General features: G+C 40.3%; 1 protein-coding gene across 1 annotated transcript in view; it reads right to left on the reverse strand.

The window, feature by feature from the left end:
- Positions 1 to 16,895, reverse strand: part of Nemf (nuclear export mediator factor) — an 87,063-nt gene that overhangs the window by 22,654 nt on the left and 47,514 nt on the right. Inside the window, exons 20-25 of the mRNA XM_045155065.1 lie at positions 11,709 to 11,766; positions 10,716 to 10,774; positions 10,517 to 10,637; positions 5,831 to 6,104; positions 345 to 387; positions 173 to 222 (exon numbers count right to left, since the gene is read on the reverse strand). Of these exons, the coding sequence (XP_045011000.1) occupies positions 173 to 222; positions 345 to 387; positions 5,831 to 6,104; positions 10,517 to 10,637; positions 10,716 to 10,774; positions 11,709 to 11,766 (605 nt within the window). The remainder of the gene's footprint in view (positions 1 to 172; positions 223 to 344; positions 388 to 5,830; positions 6,105 to 10,516; positions 10,638 to 10,715; positions 10,775 to 11,708; positions 11,767 to 16,895) is intronic.

Genomic DNA, 16,895 nt, shown 5'->3' on the forward strand with positions numbered 1-16,895 from the left:
CTTTCAAATAAGTAAATAAAAATAAAAATCATTAATTAAAAAAAACTAAAGACTTGTATGTTAAATCTGGGATAATTTTAATTAAGTCTTTGGAATAACCAAGTAACCTGTAGTAGCTAAATCATCAATTTTTAAAGATAAAATTTTCAGTTACATTAACATAAATGTTTACCTTCTTTCCTTGGCTGACAAATGTCTCCGGCTCTGTACTTTACTGTCATTCTATTAAAATAAAAAAACAAACACAAGAAATCACAATATTACCACAAATATTATTTTTAAGGTAACTTAAAATTATTCATTGAGAAAAAACATAATTGTATAAAACTTCAAAAATAACTTACTGAATTAGAAGATTCTTCTTTTAAAGCCAATTTCTGGAGGGACCTATGATATGAAAAGCAAAACAATTTACTAACATACAAAAAATAATCAAAAAGGAAAGGAGGAGGGTACTTAATAGGTTGATATTGTATATATGTAAGTACAATGATTGTGATGGGGAGGTAATATGATGGAGAATGGAATGTCAAAGGGGAAAGTGTGGGGGGGGGAGGGAGGGAAATTACCATGGGATATTTTTTTATAATCATGGAAAATGCTAAGAAAAAGAAAAAGAAACAAGAAAATGAGCTCCAAAAGGCCAAAGCCACACAGTCAGGTGTCTAGCAGCAATCCCACTCCTCAGTACCACTTTACTGTTGCAGTCTTGTTTGCATTGCTGGTAGAAATCACCTGACCAAGAGCAGCTTGTGGGAAAAAGATGTTTACTTTGGCTTATAGGCTCAAAAATGACGGCATGAGCAGAGGGTGGACATCACCCCATGGCCAACATAAGGTGGACCAGAGCAACGGGAAAGTGTGCCAGACACTGGCATGGGGAAACTGGCTGTAACACCCAAAGCCCACCCCCAATAATACACTGCCTCCTGGAGGCATTAATTCTCAAATCTCCATCAGCTGGGAACCTAGCATTCAGAACACCTAAGTTTATGGGGGACACCTGAATCAAACCACCACAGTTAGTATACAAAATAATCCCATTATCCATTATGACATTTTCTTTTTTTTTTGTAATAAAATATTTATTTTTTATTTGCAAGATGAGAGGGAGGGAAAGAGAGAGAGAGACAGAGGGAGAGAGGTACAGAGAGAATGGGTGCGCTAGGGCTTTTAGCCACTGCAAATGAACTCCAGATGCATGTGCCACTGTGTGCATCTGGCTTACGTGGGCATTGAGGAATTGAACAGGGGTCATTAGGTTTTCAGGCAAGGACCTTCACTGCTAAGAGATCTTTCTTGCCCCATTATGACATGTTCATCCTGCTGTGCTGTTTTGCTTTGCTCGTATTCCTCCCACTGTCCTTTCTCGTCCCCCTTCCATCCTCTTGCTAGCCTCAACCCCGTCACACAGTCCTTCTGCTTTCATGTCCTCTGCACACACATACACACGTATCTGCACATGAGGAAAACGTGATATTTGTGGTGTTTTTCCCCATTACTCTTTTACTTATCTTCTTATTCTTAAATCTGTCCTCCCACATAGTCCCTGTGGTCGTTTGAATAGATGGCCGATATTTTCAGTGTTCTATTAGTTTGTAGTTTGCATCTGCAGCCACCTGGCTGGAGGCAGGGTCACTGGGTAGATCTTAAGGTGTGGTGGTGGGTTTCAGATTTCAATCTAAAGATATGCAAAGTGTGCAAGCTGGAGTTCCTGAAGTGTGCTGTGCTGTGTGGCTTTTGGCTTTTTGGCTTGTGCTTCTCTCTCTGTGCTTGGTCCTGTGAAAGCAGACAGCTTCTTCTACCATCATGGAACTTCCCCTGTAATCTGTAAACTCCAATAAATCCCTTCCCCCCATAAAAAAAAAAATACTCATTTACAAAGTCTCAAATAATTTCCCTACCCTCTTAATTACTTATACTGCTACAAATATTCATATTTGGTTTATTTTTTTAAAAACTATAGGGAAAAGGAGGCTATGGAAACCTACTTTTTTAGACAATGGTGCCCCCAGAAGCTATAGATTGCTACTAGAAAATTTTGAGTGTCAGGGATGGGATACCTGTTGTTGGCCAGGGAGGTCCCTGATGCCCCTAAAACATTACAGGCCACTGCCAAGGCTCTTGGTTCCTATCAGGAATAGATGGTAAGACACTATTGCTGAAGACTCTACATGCTTGGGCTGCAAGGTCACTTAGAAATCCTACTGGAGCTGAGCTGAAAACCTCGTCTGTGTAGACTAGCTGACAGAAAGCTGGAAAAAACTATGCTGCAGGCAGTTCAATGGGCAAGAGAGAAGTTATCAGTGGAGATAAAACACCAGTGGACACTGCAAGCCTTAAGCTTGGTCAGCCAGGCCAAATGAACCAACAGGTGCAATAGTGGCATGTCTGTTATGGGGAAAACCAACCACTCTCCAATTTGACTGGTGGCCCACTACACAGGAGGAAATACATGCCTGATACTGGAAAACCTATGATGGGGGAAGTCATGAGCCCTCAGGGTCTAACACCTGCTGGTGTCTGGCTAAATGCATATATTATGCTCACCAAATTGCCCAGTAAGCACTTCTCTTAATGTTCACACCCATATATTAATGCTATTCTTACTTTTGGTTAGAGAAGCTTCTCTTTTCAGATGTCAGTGACCTCTGGGATGACTCAAAAGGCAACACAGTGCTGAGAAGAAGTGACAGAGGAGTGCTCAGCACTGAAACATCTCTATCACACCTTTCAAGGCTCAGGGTCCATTGCAGAAGAGGTGGTGGGAAGAATGTAAGGGCTGGGCTGGATGGATGGCTTAGCAGTTAAGGCACAAGCCTGCAAAGCCAAAGAACCCAGGTTCAATTCCCCAGGACACAAGTAAGCCAGATGCGCAAGGTGGTACATGCTTCTGGAGTTCATTTGTAGTGGCCGAAGGCCCTGGCATGCCCATTCTCTCTAATAAATAAATTTTTAAAAAATGTGGGGCTACAGAGATAGCTTAGCAGTTAAGGTATTTATTTGCCTGTAAAGGCAAAGGATCCTGGTTCAATTCTCCAGGACCCATGTAAGCCAGATGTACAGGGTGGCACATGCATCTGGAGATTTTTTTTTTTTTTTTTTTGCAGTGGCTGGAGGCTCTGTTGTGCCCATTCTTTCCCTCCCTCCCTCTTTCTCTCTCTCTCTCTCTGCCTCTTTTTCTCTTCAAATAAATAAATAAATATATTTTTAAAAAAGAATGTAAGAGCCAAAAGAAGGGTAGGACTCTTTACAATACACTCTTCCAGACACAAAATAGCCTGAATATTCATGACCTTGCAGTGCCTGACACTACATACAAGACCATCAAAATAGGAGGAAAAGATTATGATATCAAAAATAAGAGAGTATGTGATTGAGAGGGGGAGGGGATACAATGGAGAGTGGAGCTGTGAAGGGGAATGTGTGTGTTGGGGGGGGGGGAATTACCATGCTTTATTGTTGATAATTATGGAAGTTGTCAATAAAAACAATTTTTAACTGAAAAAAAAAAAACTGTAGGGGACTAGAGAGATGGCTCAGCAGTTAAGGCACTTGCCTAGAAAGCCTAGTAACTTGAGTTTGAGTCTCCAGTACCCATGTAAAGCCAGGTGCATAAAGTGGCACACATATCTGCAGTTTGTTTATAGTGACTACAGGACCTGGCACACCCATTTTCTCTCTCATACACTTTCATAATAAATAAATAAATAAATAACATACTAAAAAAAATATCTAGGGAAAAATAGAGTGGCTAGAGAGAGAGAGCTCATCAGTTAAAGGTGCTTGTGTACAAAGCTTGACAGCCTGAGTTTGAGTCCCCTGTGCCCACATAAAGCCAGATACACAAAGTGGTGCATACATCTGGAGTTTGCAGTGGTGAAAGGCCCTGTGGCACCCATTCTCCCCTCCCTCTTACTGCAAATAAATAAATAAATGTGAAGCCAGATACACAAAGTGGCACGTTCATCTGGGTTTTCTGCAGTGGTAGGCCCTGGTGCATCCATATTGAACACTCTTTCTCTGTCTGCCTCCTTCTCTCATCTATCTCTCTCTCTAAAATAAATAAATTTTAAAATTTAAAAACAGAAAAATATATAACTAAATCATCACACCATGTATGTATGTATGTATGTATGTATGTATGTATGTATGTATGTATACACACACACACACACACACACACACACACATACATAAATATATGACTATAAATGTGATGTGCTGGCTGGCTTGGTGGCTTAAGCCTTGAATCTCAGCATTCAGAAGTCTGGGAAAGGATGGCCAGCCTGAGACTCTGCCTCAAAAAACAACAACAAAAAAAGTATTATGGGACTGGAAAAATGGCTCAGCGGTTAAAGGTCCTTGCTTGCAAAGCCTGATGACCCAGGCTTAATTCCCCAGCATCCATGTAAAGCCAGATGCATGAAGTGGCCCATGTGTCTGGCATTTGTTTGTAGGGGCAAGAGATCTATTCATTCTCTCCCTGCCCCTGCAAATAAATAATAAAGTACTAAAAAAAAAAAAAAAAAAAAAAACTCTGTTGAAATCTTAATTATGTTCCAGGTGCTCTTAAGTGTTTTACACACATGGAATCTATACCAAAACCCTGTGACAGGGATACTGTTGCAGTCAACTTCTCATTGCTGGCAGAAAACACCCAACCAGGAGCAGGTTATGGGAAGAAAGGGTTTATTTTGGCTTACAGACTCCAGCAGAAGCTCCATTATGGCAGGAAAAATGATGGAATGGGCATTGGGTGGACATTACTTCCTGGCCAACATCAGGTGGACAACAGCAGCGGGAGAGTGTGCCAAACATTGGCAAGAGGAAGCTGGCTGTAATGCCCATAAGCCCACCAACCCCAACAACACACTGCTTCTATGAGGATCCAATACCCAAATTGCCACCAGGTGGGAACCTAGCATTCAGAACACATAAGTTTATGGAGGACACCTGAATCAAATCACCACAGATACTATTTCATTTTCACCTAGACAGAAACTAAAGATTACACAAAACAGTTTGCTCAAGGACATATCCTAAGACTTAATTTTGGTTTGCCTGCTAAGCCATTTTGTATTATCCCAATAATAATGATTAAAAAAAAAAGCAACCCAGAGCTGAAGACATAGCTTAGCAGTTCAGGCACTTTTGCCTGTAAAGCCAAAAGGCCCAGGTTCAATTTCCTAGGACCCATGTAAAGCCAGATGCACAAGGTGACACAAACATCTGGAGCTCATTGGTTAGAGGCCCTGGAATGCCCATTCTCTCTCTCAAATAATTTAATTAATTTTTTAAAGGTGCTTTCATCAGGCATGGTGGCGAATGCCTTTAATTCTTTAATTGCAGCACTTGGGAGGCAGAGGTAGGAGGATCGCCATGACTTTGAGGCCATTCTGAGACTACATAGTGAATTCTAGGTCAGCCTGGGCTAGAGTGAGACCCTACCTGGAAAAACCAAAAAAAAAAAAAAAAAAAAGTGCTTTCTTGCAATGTCTGCTGGTGGGGTCTAGGTTCAACTGCCCAGTATGTGCATAAAGCTAGATGCACAAAGTGACACATGTGTCTGGAGTTTGTATGCAGTGGCAGAAGGCACTGGCATGCCCATATTTTATCAAATAAATAAGCAAAAACATTCCAGGTCAGCCTGGGATACATTACCTCGGAAAAAATTTTTTTTTACAACAGATTGTGAAAGTACTAGGCTAGTACTAACAAAACAAGGGAAGGTAATAAAAGTACTAACTTCATTTTGGTATTGTTTCCTAAGTATTACCTTATCATCATTCCTTGATTATAAAACTTAGAATTATCTTTTGAAAGTTACCTTTGGGATTGAAGGTGGGACAAGTCAATGGTAGTATCAGGATATTCTAATGTCTCTTCTCCATCTTTCAATTCACCAATAGGTTCCTGATCTTTTAAAACATCTTCAGATTCTCCTTCATCTTCAGAGCTTTCTTCCTGAATTAATTCCTCAGTTAGTTCATCACCACCAAACTGAACAGCAACATCCTCTTGGTGAACCTGAGTTACAAGTCCTAATTCTATAGGAGCATCATGTAATTCCTCTTTATCATCTTCACTGCTGGTATCATCTCCTTATGAAAATTTCCAAAGGGAAAGTTAGTATTAAACTCCCAACAAAGCTATGTAATTTTCCTGACGACTTCATAATAATGTTCTATTGACTGTTTTCCCTGAAAGACCAACAGAATAATTCCTGATCTTCTCCATAAGGTACTGCTCTGACTCAGACAAAAGGGTATTCTGTATCATAAATACATTGAACTATGTGATTTCAAGATTCTTTTACCACTGATTTATATAATGAACATAAATTTATTTGTTTTAGGTATTTCTAAAAAGCATGACAATAAAATTAGCAATTTAAATTCTGCAGCTTCTTCTTCTTTTTTTTGTTTTTAACCTCTCTTGAACTTCCAGGTCCCTGCTCTGTTAAGTACTACTTGTTTCAGCCCAAATGGGCTGAGATGGGAAAGGAACCTCACTTCTATGTAGGCTTTCTATGTAGGCTCTCTACTCCTCTTGCCTTCCATATGCCAGGAGTTCTCTGTACCTTCTTTACTCCTTCATTATCTCTCTTAAAAAAAAAAAAAAAAAAAAAAAGCCAGGCATAGTGGCACATGCCTTTAATCCCAGCACTCGGGAGGCAGAGGTAGGAGAATCACCGTGAGTTCGGGGCCACCCTGAGACTACATAGTGAATTCCAGGTTAGCCTAAGCTAGAGTGAGACCCTACCTCGAAAAACAAAAACAAAACAAAACAACAAAAAAAACCAACCAGCCAAACAAACTACACACACACACACACACACATACATATAAATTTATTTATTTGGCAGAGAGAGAGAAAAAGAGAGAGAGAGAGAGAGAATGGGTGCACCAAGGCCTCAAGCCACTATACATGGAACTCCAGATGCATGCTCCACCATGTGCATCTAGCTTACGTGGGCCCTGGGGAACTGAACTAGGGTCTTTTGGCTTTGTAGGCAAGTGCCTTAACTACTAAGCCATCTTCTCCAGCCCTCCTTCCTTCTCTTAATGTAGTCTGAGAACTAGGGTCTTTTGGCTTTGTAGGCAAGTGCCTTAACTACTAAGCCATCTTCTTCAGCCCTCCTTCCTTCTCTTAATGTAGTCTAAGTCTTAAAAGAAATAAAATAAAATAAAAATAAATTCTTTAGCTTTATTAACTTATAAGTGAAAATTAGTACAAACCATGAAGTGGCAAGGGGCAGATATACTTTTTCAAAAAGAATATTCTCTTTAAAATAAAGGGGGCTGGAGAAATGACTTAGCAGTTAAGTGCTTGCCTGTAAAGCATAAGGACCCCAGTTCGAGGCTCAATTCCCCAGGACCCACATAAGCCAGATACACAAGGTGGCACATGCATCTGGAGTTCATTTGCAGCAGCTGAAGCCCTGGTGCACCCATTCTCTGTCTCTTTTTCTCTCACACACAAATAAATAAAATGGAAAAAAAGAATACTGTCTAATATTAATTGGGTCCAGGGTTTGAGAAGATTGCTCAGTGGTTAAAGGCACTTGCTTGCAAAGCCTACCGCCCTAGGTTCAATTCCCAAGCCACCCACATTAGCTGGACACAAAAAGTGGTGCAAGAATCTGGCATTTGTTTGCCATAGGAAGAGGCCCTGATACACACATGCATACACACCCACACACACAGTGCAAATAATTAAAATAAAGATTATGTATAATAAGATCCAAAAAAATCAAGGTATAACACTTATTTTTCAAGGTATGGTCTCGCTGTACCCCAGGTTGACCTGGAATTCACTATGTAGTCTCAGGGTGGCCTTGAATTCACAGCAATCCTCCTACCTCTGCCTCATGAGTCCTGGAATTAAAGGTGTGAGTCACCATGCCTGGCCTAGTGATTATATTAAAAAAAAAAAAACCAAAAAACAGAGGCTGGAAAGATGGCTCAGGGATTAAAGGCATTATATGCAAAGCCTGACAACCTGGGTTCAATTTCTTAGCACCCATTTGTTAAAAGCTTGAGGAACAAATGGCACATAGCTCTGGAGTTTACTGCAGTGGCTGGCTCTGACATGTCTATACTCTCTGTCTCTCTGTTCCTATCCCCTCAAAAAAAAAATATATATATATATATATATATATATATATATATATATAAAGAATTCTTTTATTTAATTTTTATTAACATTTTCCATGATTATAAAAAAATCCCATGGTAATACCCTCCCCCCCCCCACACTTTCCCCTTTGACATTCCATTCTCCATCATATTACTTTCCCATCTCAATCATTGTACTTACATATATACAATATCAACCTATTAAGTGCCCTCCTCCCTTCCTTTCTCTTCCCTTTATATCTCCTTTGTAACTTACTGGCCTCTGCTCCTAAGTATCTTCCTTCTCACGCAGAAGCCCAACCATCTGTAGCTAGGATCCACATATGAGGGAGAACATGTGGCGCTTGGCTTTCTGGGTCTGGGTTACCTCACTTAGTATAATCCTTTCCAGATGCATCCATTTTTATGCAAATTTCGTAATTTCATTTTTCTTTACCGCTGAGTAGAACTCCATTGTATAAATGTGCCACATCTTCAAATAATATATTTTTTAATTGTCATATAAGAAATTGTACTTTTGGGCTGGAGAGATGTCTTAGCAGTTAAGCACTTGCCTGTGAAGCCTGAGGATCCTGGTTTGAGGCTCGATTCCCCAGGACCCACGTTAGCCAGATGCACAAGGGGGCGCATGCATCTGGAGTTTGTTTGCAGTGGCTGGAGGCCCTGGCGCGCCCATTCTCTCTCTCTCTATCTGCCTCTCTCTCTCTGTCACTCTCAAATAAAATAAATAAAAATGAACAAAAAAAAAATTAAAAAAAAAAAAAAAAGAAATTGTACTTTTGAGCTAGGGAGATTGCTCAGCAGTCAAAGGTACTTATCTGTACCCACATAACTCAGATACAGAGTGATCTCTCTCTCTCACACACACACACACATAAGTAAGAGTTTGAGGCCAGCCTCAAAAAATATATATATACATACATACATACATACATATATATATAATATATATGTATATATTACTTTTTATAAATTTATCAATGTTTTCTAACCCCTAAACCCAAATATAAATCTTTTTTTTATGTTTGTATTTCAAGATAGGGTCTTCCTCTGGCCCACACTGGCCTGGAATTCACTCTGTATTCTCAGGTTAGCCTTGAACTCACAGCAATCCTCCTACCTCTACCTCCCTAGTGCTGGGATTAATGCCTGGCCCAAATATAAATCTTAATTCAGACATACTCATCTTTGCCAGGTACATTAAGTATTCAATTTTTACTAAAGAATGTTAGTAATGGATTCAATTAAATACTTTCAAATTCATTAGAATATATATACATATAAACTATTTTATTTACTTATCTGCAAGCTGAGCAATAGAGAGAGAGAAAGAGACAGAGAGAGAATGAGAATGGGTGCACCAGGGCCTCTAGTCACGGCAAATGAAATTCTAGATGCATGCACCACTTTCTGCATCTGGCTTTACATAGGTACTGAGGAATCAAATTCTGGTGGTTAGGCTTTGCAGGCAAGCGCCTTAACTGCTGAGCCATCTCTCCAGCCCTCATTAGAATATATTTGTAGGGCAGGAGAGGTGACTTAGCAGTTAAGGTACATGCCTGAGAAGCCTGAAGACCCAGGTTTGATTCTTCAGGTCCCACATAAGCCAAATGCACATGGTAGCACATGCATCTGGAGTTCGTTTGCAGTGGCTAGAGGCCCTGGTGTGCCCATTCTCACACACTCTCTCTCTGTCTCTAATAAATGAATAAAATAAAATAATTTTTTAAAAAAGAATATATTTTTAAACTTTATTATTTTATTTTTATTTATTTTATTTCTAGCCACTGCAAATGAACTCCAGACACATGTGACTCCATGTGGATGTGGCTTACATAGGTACTGGGAAATTGAACCTAGGTCCTTAGGCTTCACAGGCAAGTGTCTTAACCACTAAGCCAGCGCTCTCTCTGCAAATGAACTCCAGATTTGTGCGCCACCTGTGCATCTGGCTTATGTGGGTCCTGGAGAATCAAACCTGGGTCCTTTGGCTTTGCAGGCAAGTGCCTTAACTGCTAAGCCATTGTTCCAACCCTAAAAAAATATATATATTTATTTTTTGGGGGGAGGGTTGAGGTAGCGTCTCACTTTATAAGGCTGACGTAGAATTCACTATGTAGTATCAGGGTGGCTTCAAACTCATGGCGATCCTTCTACCTCTGCCTCCCAAGTGCTGGGATTAAAGGCATGCGCCACCACACCCAGCCCCTGTATTTTTAAATCTCAGTATTTAACATCTTCAGAAGCAACATTTAGTAAAATTGGAACCTATTGTTTTGTTTTTGAAATTCTGGTTATCTCAAAGATACATGAACATAGACTGTGAAGTAAAACTACATGATAAAATCACAAACTTATTACAATGTATGAATTACCTAGTTGTTCCATTTCTTCTGACATGAGCTCACTTGAGCAACTTGCCAGTGTTTCCATGTCTTCATCCTGCACTCTGACTTTTCGTTCACCCCGATGTCTCCAAATGCATGATTCATCTACCTACAGAAATAGTTTTTTCTTACTGATGGAATTTTAAGGAAGATTTATGAAAATAAACCTTAAGAAGCTGAAGAGTACCTTAAAGAGGAAGCTAAACCCCATCATTAGATACGAGGGTGGCAGGAAATTCTTTTTTCCTACAAAAGATAACATATTACTATTGTCAAAAAGTTTTATCCTGTTGTTTTTGCAGTTAATTTTTATTTTTATTTTTATTTTATTTTTTTGCAAAGACACCAGGAGTCTTTTACTCTTCATGAAGAACAGTTAAAAAAATTGGCAGTGTGCATGTAAACAGAAACTATGAAAAAATATGTCTGCTCTCATTATCTGGATTATTCAGATCTTTAATAGCCTGTTCTTTAAAGCATTTTTATTATTCATATGTGTGTCTGTGCATGTTTGTGGATGTGTGCACAAGCATGTGTGTGGAGGTCAGGAAAGAATGCTTGGGTCAATACTCCGCCTTTCCATCTCTTTATTTATTTATTTGCAAGCAGAGAGACAGAGAGAGAAAAAAAGGGTACCCCAGGGCCTCCAGCCACTGCAAACGAACTCCATGTGCATGTGCCACTTTGTGCATCTGGTTTTATGCGGGTACTGGGGAATCAAACCCAGGTTGTTGTGCTTAGCAGGTAAGTGCCTTAACCACTGAGCAATCTCTCCAGCCCCCAAATCGATTTTTTATTTATATATACCGCCAGGCTAACTTTTCTTGGCCACCGCTTTTTCTTTTCTTTTTTTTTTTCAAGGCAAGGTCTCAATCTAGCCCAGGCTGGCCTTGAAATCGAGGTGATCCATGTACCTCAATATCCTGAGTGCTGAGATTAAAGGTATGAGCTACCATGCCTGGTTTAAAGGTTATCTTTTCTTAGCTGTACAGCTAATCTATGTGAAAGCACATTCTCATCAATAAGAATATGTATAAAGACAGGAGAAATACTAAATTTGCCATACCAAGGGAAAAACTCCCTCATTTCCTAACACTCATGTGTGAAATCAGAGTAACTTGCTTCTACCTAGAATATTTATAGATGGTGCCTCCATATTTAGTTCATGTCAAGCTATTACCTCTTATCATGAAGCTTCCTGTTGTCAAATATTCTCCAGTTGGTGCTGTTTTTGATACCTAAGGAATATAAGAATATATTTCATTCTTGAAAATACTTAGTAGCAGAGGCCAGTAAGTTAAAAAGGAGACATAAAGGGTAGAGAAAGAAAGGGAGGAGGAAACTTAATAGGTTGATATTGTATATATGTAATTACAATGATTATAATGGGGAGGTAATATGATGGAGAATGGAATTTCAAATGGGAAAGTGTGGGGGTGGGGAAGGAGGGAATTACCATGGGATATATTTTATAATCATGGAAAATGTTAATAAAAATTTAAAAAAAAAGAATATATTTCATTCTTAAGATTTTTTATTTTATTTATTTATTTTTTATTTTTTGGTTTTTCGAGGTAGGGTCTTACTCTGGTCCAGGCTGACCTGGAATTAACTCTGTCATCTCAGGGTGGCCTTGAACTCATGGCAATCTTCCTACCTCTGCCTCCTGAGTGCTGGGTTTAAAGGCGTGCGCCACCACGCCCAGCTACCTCTTAAGATTTTTTTTAAAATCTTTTATTTATGAGAGAGAGAGAATGGGTACACCAGGGCCTTCAGCCTCTGCAAAGGAACTCCAGACACGTGCCATCTTGTACATCTGGCTTATGTGGGTCCTAGGCAATCAAACCTGGATCCTTAGGCTTTTTTGTTGTTGTTGTTGTTTTTGTTTTTCGAGAAGGTAGGGTCTCGTTCTCACTCTAGCTCAGGCTGACCTGGAAATCACTATGTAGTAGTCTCAGGGTGGCCTCGAACTCATGGTGATCCTCCTACCTCTGCCTCCTGAGTGCTGGGATTAAAGGCATACGCCACCATGCCCAGCTCTTTTGGCTTTTAAGGCATGCACCTTAAATGCTAAGACATCTCTCCAGCCCTTACGAATTCTTTTATTCCCTTAAGAATTTTTTAAACTATGCCTCATGTATCCCAGGCTGGCCTTGAATATACTATGTAGCTAAGAAACACTTTCTTTTTTTCAAAGTAGGGCCTCACTCTAGCCCAGCCTGACCTAGAATTCACTATGTAGTCAGTCTCAGGATGGCCTTGAACTCACAGAGATCCTCTATGCTAGCCTCCAAATGCAGGGATTAGCTGGTTGTGGTGGTGTACACAAGTCAGTAGGAATTTGCTGAAGAGGCAGAGGCAAGAGGATCACGAGTTCGAGGCCAGCCAAATGCTGGGATTCTACACATATGCCACCACATTCACTTTATGCCTATTTCTGTATATCTTTCTCAAATAAATAAATAATAATAAAATATATAAAAAAGAAGCAATCTTTTTAAAAAAGATTTTTTAAATTTTTATTTGAGAGTAACAGACAGAGACAGAAAGAGGCAGATAGAGATAGAGAATGGGTGTGCCAGGGCCTCCAGCCACTGCAAACCAACTCCAGATGCATGCGCCCCCTTGTGCATCTGGCTAACGTGGGTCCTAGGGAATCAAGCCTTGAACCAGGGTCTTTAGGCTTCACAGGCAAGTGCTTAACCACTAAGCCCATTCTCCAGCCCAAAAGAAGCAATCTTTAAAAATTTGGGGGGCTAGAAAGATTGTTCAGTGGTTAAGGCACTTGCTGGCAAAGCCCAAGTACCCAGTTAAGATTACCCAGTACCCATCTGTGGTGGTTTGACTCAGGTGTCCCTCATAAACTTACGTGTTCTGAATGCTAGGTTTCCAGCTGATGGAGATTTGGGAATTAATGCCTCCTGGAGGCAGTGTATTGTTGGGGGCAGGCTTATGGGTGGTATAGGCAGCTTCCTCATGCCAGTGTTTGGCACACTCTCCTTTTGCTATTATGCATCTTATGTGTGCCAGGGGGTGATGTCCACCCTCTGCTCATGCCATTGTTTTCTTTGCCATCATGGATCGTCCCCTTGGGTCTGTAAGCCAAAATAAACCTTTTTTTCCCAAAAAGCTGCTCTTGGTCCAGTGATTTCTGCCAGCAATACCAATGTAAAGGCAGATGCACAAGGTGGCACATGTGTCTGGAGTTCATTTGCAGTAGCTGGAGCTCTCTGTGTCTTTCTTTCCCTCTCAAATAAATAAATATTTTTTTAATGTTATTCATTTGTAGAGGAAGACAGGGAGGGAGAGAGAGTGAGTGAGTAAGTACGGGCACAGCAGGGCCTCTAGCCACTAAAAAGATCTCCAAATGCATGTATTACATTGTGCAAGTGGCTTTTACATGAATACTGGAGAATCAAACCAGGGTCATTAGACTTTGCAGGCAAGTGCCCCAACCACTGAGCAATCTCTCCAGCCCTCCACTCCTTTCTTCTAATACAATAAAATGTAAGTTTAATATGCCTATCATAAAACTTTATTGAAAGAATAAAGCTGTATTTACTAAAATCCTTTGCTGAGATACTTTTGATAATAAAAAAGCTTTTCATTGAAGAAAATAAAGATAATAAAAGATTTTTATTTTTTATGTTTTGGTTGTTCGAGGTAGGGTTTCACTATAGCCCAGGCTGGGCTGACCTGGAATTCACTACAAAGTCTCAGGGTGGCCTTGAAGTCACAGTGATCCTCCCACCTCTGCCTCCTGAGTGTGCCAGCATGCCAAGCTAAAAGATTTTTAAAAATATAGTTTTGAAGGAAAATTATACACACATACATACATGCATGCATGCGTGCGCGCACACACACACACACACACACACACACACACACACACACAATTTATATATATATTGTTTGGGACTGGGATATAACTTAGTAAGGAAAATGCTTCATAAGCACAATGACCTGAGTTGGGTACCGTGTACCTAGTAAATGCTGTGCAAGGTGGTGTGCATCTCTAATATCACTGCTGATGAGGCAGAGGCAGAGGGATTCCTGGGGCTCACTTGGCCAGCCAGTCTGGCCAAATTAGTAAGTCACAGGTCAATGAAGGATCCTGTCTCAAAGGAGGTAGACAGCATTTCTAAGGGTGATACCTGAGATGACACAGGCTTTAAGTCACAGCTACTAAGGAGGCTGAGGCAGGGGGATTCAAAGTTCAAGTCCAGCCCAGACAACAAAGACAATTTCTTAAAATAAAACAATAAGCCAGGCACGCCTTTAATCCTAGCACTCAGGATAGAGGTAAGAGAATTGCCATAGTTCTAGGCTAGCCTGAAATCCAGGTCAGCCTGGGCTGGAACAAGACCCTATGTGGAGAAACTAACAACAACAACAATAATAAATAATAAAAATAATAATAATAAAGGCTGAGGCTACAGGTCCCTAGTAGAGTGCTTGCATAGTATGTATGAGGCAGTATGCATGAGGACCTAGATTTAAGCCCAGGCTGGGCATGGTGGTTCATACCCTTAATCCCAGCATTGGAGAGGCAGAGGTAGGAGGACTGCTTTGAGTTTGAGGCCAGCCTGAGCTAGAGTAAGATCCTACCTTGAAAACACACATACACTCAAGCCCAAATACTAATAAAAACAAACAAACAAACAAAACAACAGCGCTAAATAACAGCATTAACCATAAAGAAGGGCTATTTGCCAGACATGATAGTACATGCCTTTAATCCCAGAACTAGAGAGGCCCAGGTAGGAGGATCTCTATGAGTTCGAGGCCACCCTGAGACTAGAGTGAATTCCAGGGTCAGCCTGAGCAAGATTCCACCTCAATGCATGCATCTGGACTTCTTTTGCAGTGACTGGAGACCCTGGCCCACCTATTCTCTGTCTCTTTCAATGAATTATTCAAAAACTTTGGATGTTATTGTTAAGAAATCATTAAAATTCCTATCTTATAATTGGGAAACACATGGACTCATTTTAAAAGCATGTAAAGTTTCCTACCACAGGCTGGCATGGTGGCCATGCCTTCAATCCTGGCACTTGGGAGGCCGAGGTAGGAGGATCACTGTGAGTTCAAGGCCGCCCTGAGACTATAGAGTGAATTCTAGGTCAGCCTGGGCTAGAGTGAGACCCTACTTGGAAACAACAGCAATAGCAACAACAACAACAACAACACCCAAAAGACAGACAAACAAAACAAACAAACAAAAACCTCAATTTCATCTCATGGGAAAACTAAGAAATGGTACTTAGGCTTGGTGTGTAGTTCTTGCCTGCTATATATATGAGGCCCTGTATTTGATCCACCCACAAGAAAGTAACCACTCAATGGTTATTTTAATTTAAATCATATTCTACTGGTAAGAAAAGTTCCTGTGAATGCCTTTAAAATGGTAGTAGCTAATGCTTTGTATTCTATTTCCTATTCCTCATTTTAGGGTCAATACAGATGTATTGCAGAAGCCATTGCAGGGGATATTGAAGAAAAGCTATTTTGTTTGAACTTTACCATTGTTTACCGCCCTAATTTCAATTAGAATAAATTGAGTATATTTTCAAAAAAAAGATTCCACCTCAAAAAAAAATAAAAATAAAAATAAAAAAGGAGAGGAGAGCAGTTATTAAAACCAAGTGAATACAAAAAAGATTTGCCTATTTTCTGGAAAGGCAAAAAGAGAATTTAGAAAACTATAACAAAGATGAAGACGAGAAAGATTTTTTTATGTCAGTATGCCAGGTATAACTACAACATTCTCTACACAGTGTAACTTGCATGGGTATACTCCCTTTTGCTCAAATCATACCTGTCACAGATAAGACTCCTCTGATACTTTATTAAAAATGGGGCTAGACGGGCTGGAGAGATGGCTTAGCAGTTCAATGCTTTCCTGTGAAGCCTAAGGACCCCGGTTCAAGGCTCGATTCCCTAGGACCTATGTAAGCCAGATGCACAAAGTGGCACATGCCCATTCTCTCTCTCTCTGTCGCTCTCAAATAAATAAATATAAACAACAAAAAGTAAATAAGGGCTGGAGAGATGGCTTAGCGGTTAAGCGCTTGCCTGTGAAGCCTAAGGACCCCGGTTCGAGGCTCGGTTCCCCAGGTCCCACGTTAGCCAGATGCATAAGGGGGCGCACGCATCTGGAGTTCGTTTGCAGAGGCTGGAAGCCCTGGCGCGCCCATTCCCTCTCTCTCCCTCTATCTGTCTTTCTGTGTCTGTCGCTCTCAAATAAATAAATAAATAAATAAATAAATAAATAATTTTAAAAAAAGAAAAAAGTAAATAAAATGGGGCTAGAGAAATGGATCCACACTTAAGGTACTTGCCTGCAAAGCCTAATGACCCAGATTTG

This window comes from Jaculus jaculus, chromosome 7 (assembly GCF_020740685.1).
Source record: "Jaculus jaculus isolate mJacJac1 chromosome 7, mJacJac1.mat.Y.cur, whole genome shotgun sequence".
Lineage (NCBI taxonomy): Eukaryota > Metazoa > Chordata > Mammalia > Rodentia > Dipodidae > Jaculus > Jaculus jaculus.